Source organism: Brachyhypopomus gauderio, chromosome 10, assembly GCF_052324685.1.
Source record: "Brachyhypopomus gauderio isolate BG-103 chromosome 10, BGAUD_0.2, whole genome shotgun sequence".
Lineage (NCBI taxonomy): Eukaryota > Metazoa > Chordata > Actinopteri > Gymnotiformes > Hypopomidae > Brachyhypopomus > Brachyhypopomus gauderio.
The window spans coordinates 13,520,321-13,528,463 of NC_135220.1; the positions used below are offsets into that span (position 1 = coordinate 13,520,321).

The 8,143-nt window shown below is 40.6% G+C and overlaps 1 protein-coding gene across 1 annotated transcript; it reads left to right on the forward strand.

Moving 5' to 3' along the window:
• Window positions 1-2,128: 2,128 nt before the first annotated feature.
• On the forward strand, window positions 2,129-7,070 carry nfil3 (nuclear factor, interleukin 3 regulated). Its single transcript, XM_077019640.1, has 2 exons — window positions 2,129-2,343; window positions 5,262-7,070. The coding sequence occupies exon 2, from the start codon at window positions 5,404-5,406 to the stop codon at window positions 6,799-6,801; it is 1,398 nt and encodes a 465-aa protein (XP_076875755.1). The 5' UTR covers window positions 2,129-2,343; window positions 5,262-5,403; the 3' UTR covers window positions 6,802-7,070.
• The last annotated feature ends 1,073 nt before the right edge of the window (window positions 7,071-8,143 follow it).

An 8,143-nucleotide genomic window follows, 5' to 3' on the forward strand; every position in this document is an offset into this window, starting at 1 on the left:
GTATGTAGTCCCGGAAATACACTTATGCCCTTTGCATATGAAGTGTCCCAAAGGAAAGGAATGCATATCAATGCGCTCTCCACGATGGCCTCATCCCCGAACAGTTCTGCTGGTATATCTAATTACTCACGGGCAGCAACTGCAGTACCTGACCGTGACACGCACGTTCTGATGGATAAACCATCCGACGAAGATCGTGTTCCAGCCATTACAGAAGCGAAAAGCATTCGCAAAGAACTTACGACCATTAAACAAACTGAACGTGTGTCCGTGAGTCCACGTCTGCCACACAAATTACGCTACAAAGTAAATAAAGTGACACATGGAGAGAAAGACTCGTGGATCACGCGCGCTCCTCATTCTGGGGATTCTAATCATGCTGTTTGAGAATAAAGTACTGTGTATTGTTCCATGATGGCAGAAGGTATCAATAGACTGGTCTAACGGGGAAGATAAACAACGTGCAACGCTTGTTTTGACGATGTACAGTGTACAACTGAGTGCACAATTTTGAAATAAATACATTTTTTACACCGATCGCCAATGTCCTCGCGCCTCTTTTACAACACAGTCGAAGTGGAATATTTGCCAGCTCACGCTTGCGCGTGCTATGTCATGCAAGTGACGAAGAAATTGTGGTGTGGCTAAGTGTGTAATTAACAGATGCTGGTGTGCTACAAATATTACTCTGTTGAACCGTGATTTAGTAGCACATTTAGATACACTCGTCTTAAGATAACAGCATGCACAAGCCTTCCACTGAGACCTTCTCACGTGAAATCGCAAAATACGTGTTTAGAATGTATAATGGTGATAGGCCCACACAATTAATATAAGCATCGTCTGACTGGGGCTGTGAAACAAGTATCACGAGTTTCCTCTGTCTTGGCATCCTGGTATGGGAACTTCCTCGGCAGCCTGTACAGCTGATACACTGTTTTCAAAGACTTCACTGTGTCACTGAGCACTTCAAAACGCTTGAAAAAGTATTGGCTTCTTTCCCGTTTGTTTTATCCAAGGTCTGATAGTATTCTTGACACTGAGCATGCTAGTATTAGGATGGTTTAGTAAAGACTACAAAGCACGTATGTACAAGATAAGAAAATATTCTAAATGTTACAAATATAAATGTAAATGGATGATATTAATCTGAAATTAAGTCCGTCCTCAGCTGTGATGTGAAATAGAAGCGAGTAGACTATGATAGGCGATAATCAGTAAAACTGTCTCTAACATCAGGTAGGCCTACGGTTTTCATAACTAGTGTAACGTCTGATGCATATCAATTCGCATATATCTTAACGGTTTTATATGGTTTTATATGGATATATATATATATATATATATATATATATATATATATATATATATATATATATATATATATATATATATATATATATATGTAATTATATTTTCTTTCAAAACATGTTTAACCTGTTTAATAGGGGAGACGCTTACTCTATAAGAACCACCATGTGTAATCAAGCAAAAAAGACCGGCGGTGCTCTTGATATTTAAGAGTCGTGCATTTTTCTTTAGAAACAGAAGATGGATCATCGTTCAGGACCTGAAAGATGGAAAACTGGTGCGTTCTGGTGCTCTGTACCCGAGACTAAACGTAGGGGGGCGCTGTTGCTGTTTTTGTAAGAGCCGCAGTTATCTACACCTTAGAGACACGTGAGCAGGTCAAGTCTGTGAAGAGCTCCTCATTTAGGTAACAATTTACAAACACGTAAACTACACAGTTCACAGTGTGTAGAAACAGATGTTGTTTCGCGCATGCAGCCGTTATCTCTACGTTATGTCATTTCACGGTCATTTTTTTGTGTAACCTAAATGTTATACCACTACGACTTTAATTTCTTTCATTCCTTTGCCCTTACATTTTAAATGCACATTTTAAGTTTGTGTGTGCGTATGTTTGTGTGCTTATGACAAGTGTTGTCCTTTCAACTGCAGTTCTCCATTGGGTCGGTGTTTCTCTGCATGATTATCCAACATACAGTAGAACCCCAAGTAGAATTCATTCATTTGTATTAGACTATTGATGTAGCCAGAAGAAAAGCGAATCATTGGTTGAAATCGGAAAATGCTGGATTCCAATTGGCTAGAAGGCATGTCAGTCACTACTCGCTGCCAATACACTTCTTCAGTGACCTACTAACACAGATCCATGAGGCAGCAGTCACTCCGGGAGGAAAACGCACAGGAGGAACAGGGAAACATTACCTCACAATTACTGGAATTTTACTGTTGCTGATGAGAGCCGTGTTGCTTTATGTGTTTCATTTACGCCGTTTCACACTACGGACTGTATGACCGAACTTGTATTAATTAAAGGTATGCTTATTTTTTCTTTACTTGTTTTACAGTGAGTCATCCGGACAGTTGCTAGTTTGTTTAGGACATTATAGCATATAGTCCTATACATTGGGGATTGTTGGTGAATATAGTCCAATACTTTACTGCTTCTGAATCTGTAACTCAACTATCTTGTAAAAATGTTTGCAAGTAGCTTAACTAAAGACACGTTCTCTGATTAAAAAACTTCCCTCCCAATAACTGCGTTGGATTTGGGAGCAGTATTAAACGCTTGGGTGGTTTTGGGATAGCGGCTTGTAACAGATTCTTACTGCACACTTAGAAATGTGAATTATGTAAGTTGGAAATGTTATCACAACAATTGGAAAGGCATAGTGACCCATACTGTGGGTGGGGGTGTCGCATCGCTCACACCGAGGACGCCGAGATCAATATTTACAGGATTTTTGTCGGGTTTTTTTTAGTGCATGGTACCAATTTCTTACAGGCCTAATTTATTACAAGTGAATTTGTATTTCCTTTTTTAAAACCTGGGAATAAACAGAAATCTGAAATCGCTATAAACGCATCGTTCCCGAATTTCCCGTCTTTTAAAGGTCGTAGATTATCATGGATCAGTAATTCCATAAATTACTGACTAACGACCACAACATTTGAATGCTTTGGAGGAAGACTGGTCACACATATTCCACTCTTGACGAGATTGCCTAAAGGAATCTGGGGCATCGAGGAGTTGTGAATGAACCGATTCGGGAACGTTTTCTTATAAAGGATTTTGTGAATACTATAACATTTGGTTAATTTTTAACATGTTCTTAAAATGTAAACGGGGCACACGTCGAATCCCATTATAAAACATTTCTCGTCGTGGGTTACATCTCACAAGGCCTGTCAAAAACATCAGCATTGTTTCGATTGTTTGTCAATAGCGCAATTCTAGTTTTAAAACGGTCGCTGTCACTTAATTATAGAACAATACGTACTTAATTAACTTTGTTTCATCACATATATTTGGAAAGAAATTAAGCTATTTTAGTTTAAAAAATAACCCAATATACACCTGAAATGTAGGCTAAGCGTTAAACCTTAACCAAACAAATTGTTAAAACGAGACAAAGGCTTTCACCTCGTGTTACGCTGTTGAACACTATTAGGGTTGTGTTTTGATATAATCCTTGGTTGTTTTTGTGTTATGTTATGTGATGTTATGTCCAAGCACGTGCGATGATCACGGCTAGTCGCGTTCCTTTGTTCCGCGCGCCCGGGAGGCGCCTGGCCCAACCTCCGCGGTTACGCTGCTACCCCAGGTTAAGGAAACTTGAAGCACCAGTTCTTGTGTTAATTTTATATCATATAAAAGGACATATACTGTACCAGCCCAATTTTCTGTCAGTCGGTATATATATATATATGACTTTTATTGACTTCCGAATTTGTCGCTTGGGCTATTCGAAAGCCTTTAGCCAATGCAATTGATTGTTGGGACCGACACGTTGAAGGTCATTGCCATCAGCCCATTTTTTAGTTTTCCATGCTCTTCCCGACGGGATTTTCAAATATCGCTATATGGACTTCTCGCATGTCCTGTGTGTCTTTGTTTATCCCTTGTATATTTTATAACTTCGATGTGTGGCTTAAAATAACCTTTAATCGTGTTTAACGTGTCAGTAAGTGTTGTGTTTCTATGTACTTTTTGCGTAAGCGATGACATCATTCCAGAGCCAAGGCGCTGCATAACCTTAAATTGGCGCGTCAATCCTTAAAAGTTAGTTGCATTTTAATACATAAACGCAAGGTCGTCTCTCAAAGTTTACTTATTAAAACCAGGCTAAATGTATTATAGACTGGTAACCAAATAGTGCACGTGGCTATCAAATATTTATCAAAGAAGAAAATAAGATATTGTATTTATTTCAGTGCTTTTGAAAATGTGTTACAGCTGGCCTGAGTTGACTATGTGAAGAAATGAATTTGTAACAAGCAAAATCACATGTAACTGTGGTTACATTTCACCCACCAAATTACTGATTATTCTAAGATAGATAATGGCGCTAAACTGATTTTCTGGTGAGCGTTTGCGCACTGTGGAAACAATTAATCTTGATCAAAATTAGCCCAAGTTATATACGTCATATATATAATGTCATAAGTCATTATAAGTCATCAACACAAATAAGTTACTGTATGATCTTAAGCAATGGAGTGTTGGCATCTGAGTGAAATTTACATAATAGTGCTTATCAGCTGACAAGCTGCTGAATCCTGTGAGCCAATAGCAGGAGTGCATCTACTGGAGATTCAGTGATGTCACGCTTCAGAAGCACTGAGGGATTCAAAGACAGAGAGCACAATGTGCTGGCCTCAGGAGCACACTGCTGTTATTACTGTACCTGGCTCAAGTATGTAGTTATCATATGTAGAAGCCACTTAACCTCTTAAATAAAGCAAATTTATATTTTGTTATTGGTATTACGTTTGTTCATTTGTCATTTATTTCATTAAATGTAATTATTCTAGAACTTTGTCATGGAAGAATGCGTACAGTGATTAATTATGTGGGATTTAGTCTTACGGGAAATATCAGAGATTAAAATTAATTCATACACAGGACACTATCAGTTGCTTTATTGTGAAACTCATTTACCTTCTCATGTTGTAGCTAGACTCCAATTGTCTCCATAAATCTTTTTTGAAGGTTGAATGATAATGTGTCATTGTCTGAGTCTGATTAATACTACATGTGCTAAGCTCATAATTTGAAATGAGAGATGTTTGATGACTAATACATATCATAAAATCACATTTCTTGCTTGGAGCAAGTGGAGTCAGGATTTGTCAAAACACAAACTGGTTTTGCCTGACATAATCTGATTTTAAGACATAATACTTTTTTCTGTGTATTTTATTTCTGAAAACGACTTTTGCTCTTTCATCAGGTTGACGAGGAATAAGTGCCCGCCTGGAATTATTAGCAGAGACCATTGGCGTGTATGGCACAGCTGTTTGTTTACCATGAAGATGCACCTGCTCAACACAAGCGACAACTAATGAGCTTATGCAGACACGCTGTTGTGTAATATGCAGGCAATTAAGAAGGAGCCATCATATGGTGGGGAGGACGCCCTGGTCTTAGCCATGGCGTTGCAGGACCCAGACAGGGACTTGATCGACCACAAGCTGTCCAGCCTGCCGTTCAAGGGCAAGACGTCTTCATGTCGTAGGAAGCGGGAGTTCATCCCGGAGGAGAAGAAGGACAACCTGTACTGGGAGCGAAGACGCAAGAACAACGAGGCGGCCAAGCGCTCACGGGAGAAGAGGCGACTCAACGACATGGTGCTGGAGACCAAGCTGATGGCACTGGGAGAGGAGAACGCATCGCTCAAGGCCGAGCTGCTCTCTCTCAAGCTGAAGTTTGGCCTGGTAAGCTCGGCCACCTATGCTCAGGAAGTCCAGAAGATCTCCACCTCTACCACTGCCCTCTACCGGGACTTTGTGTCATCTAGCAATACCGAAGACTCTTACCCAAGAGAACTGGAGCCCTCGCGACTCAGTGGTAGCTGCATATCGGTCATCAAACAGTCCCCGCACAGTTCACTGTCAGAGGGATCTGATTCTGGCATGGTGACACATGGTGGCCCACTAGTGAACATCTGCAGGTCTCCTGAGATCATCAAGCAAGAACCTCTAGAGAGTAGCAGCTATGCCAAGGACCGAGCCAGTCCCTTCGAACTGTACAGAAATTACCTGAGTAGCCCCTTCCCTGGAGGTTACTCTCAACCCTCCCCATTCCTGCAGATCACCAGATCATCCAGCAACTCACCAAGGACCTCCGACGGAGACGATGGAACGGTGAGCAAGTCGTCAGATGGAGAGGATGAACAGCAGGTGCCCAAAGGTCCAGTGCCATCCACCGCGGACCAAAGGAGTGTGATAGTCTCTGCCCTCAAAGTGCCAGACTGCAGTGCCTCAGCTCTGCCCCACAAACTGCGCATCAAAGCCCGGGCCATTCAGATCAAAGTGGAGACCATCGATCCAGACTATGACTCCTCTGGGAAATCCTCTTGCCCCATTGACATGTCTGCAACAGGATGCTACCAGCTGAGTCAGGGAGCCGCCACTGAGTACACCCAGTCCACACTGAGCCCACTGTCCCTGCAGGTAAACAACGTCCAAGACTGGATCCACCAGCCAGAGTACTGGCACAAAGACCACAGGGAGGCTCCACCAAGCGGCTGCCAGAGCAGACTTTCTCCTGACCCATCAGAGCCTTTGACTAAAAAACTTGTTGACATTAAAGATGGCTACTGTGCCAGCTCAGAGTCGGAGAACGTGTACTTGAAAAGGGGCATCGCAGACCTGTCGGCAGAAGTGGCCTCCCTGAGAAGGCTGATTGCGACACGACATGGGTCCGTTATTGAGTCCACCAAAAGCACTAATGCACACGACTCGGTATCAAAAGGATGTTACTCAAAATGAGGCTTCTGTGTTTGCACAACACCTGTTTTCCACTGTGTCTGCTACTGCACCGCGCAGTTGAAATGGTGTCTAAAAGCTGCAGTTCACCGAGATGGATAGTGGCTCTGCGCACTTAGTGTTGTACTTTGGCGTGTTCTGTTGATGACTCCTTGTAGCCCCAGAAACCAAAATGTTAGGCTACTACATGAAAAGATCATGCTCTTGCAAAATTTGTTGTACATTGTATGTTCTTTTTCTTTTGTTTACAATAAATATACGTAAGCACTGAAGCACCATTTTGTCTTTGCCACCTTTCCAGGATGTTTGAAAGAGTGTATTGTACAATGAAACATCTGAAGGTTTTGAATGAACAGCAGCTCTGGACTGAACGTGCCTCTTTCAAATTTTGTTTACCTTTGTCATTTCTATGTGGTTCAGTTTTTACCTTGGATTCTATTTAAATGAACTATAGGTAGAATTTTTCATGTTGAGGAACTCATGTTGATAAACAATAAAAAATTAATGTTCCTTAAGGGCAATATGGAATGGGTTGTTATATTGTGATGTTAAAAAAACAAAAACCAAGTTTGCATTTGCCATGAGGAAGCTTGACATTTCTACAGTATTCTGACAGAATGTTAAGTATATATATTTGTGTCAAAACTACCAGTGAAGCAGTAATAGACCAGTTAGGCAGTAATAGACCAGTGAGGCAGTGATAGACTGTTCTCATATGGCACGTTGGCTCTGAACTCACTGTGGCATGATTTTAAAGGCAAAGAAATGTACAAAAACAAAACTGAAGACTATTCATCAAAGTTTAGTTATAGAGCTAATTTATAAAATCTTTATGGCTGGATTTTACATGACAAATGGGCACAAGGAAATTTGATTCTGATGTGCTGAAAAAAGTTACATCATCTTCGAACTTAGCAACCAAGCCATTATGTATGCACTATTACATACTATGATAGTATATTTGCTTTGATATTTTAATTAGAGGCACAAGGATATTTAATCATGGACCTCACTCGGCTCATAAGGACTGATGACCAGCGATGAGTAACGTAATGGAAATTATTGAACATTCTATAATTGAATGTTACTGTCTTTCCATGAGGATTTCATCAGTATTTTATCATCTGATGGTTAGTGCAGTATATATAATCTAAATGACATAACATGCTTTGTTGGTATTAAGGTACGGTTTTCAGTCAGCAAAAATAGAAAAGGCAAGAACTTGCCTTACATTTCCCGTTATTAAGAACTTATTTAGCTCTGTAAAAACACGCCTACACTAGGTTATTTAAGACTTCGACATTGATAAAGTTTCGCTTCAACCATTTTTCTCAGCAGCTTATTT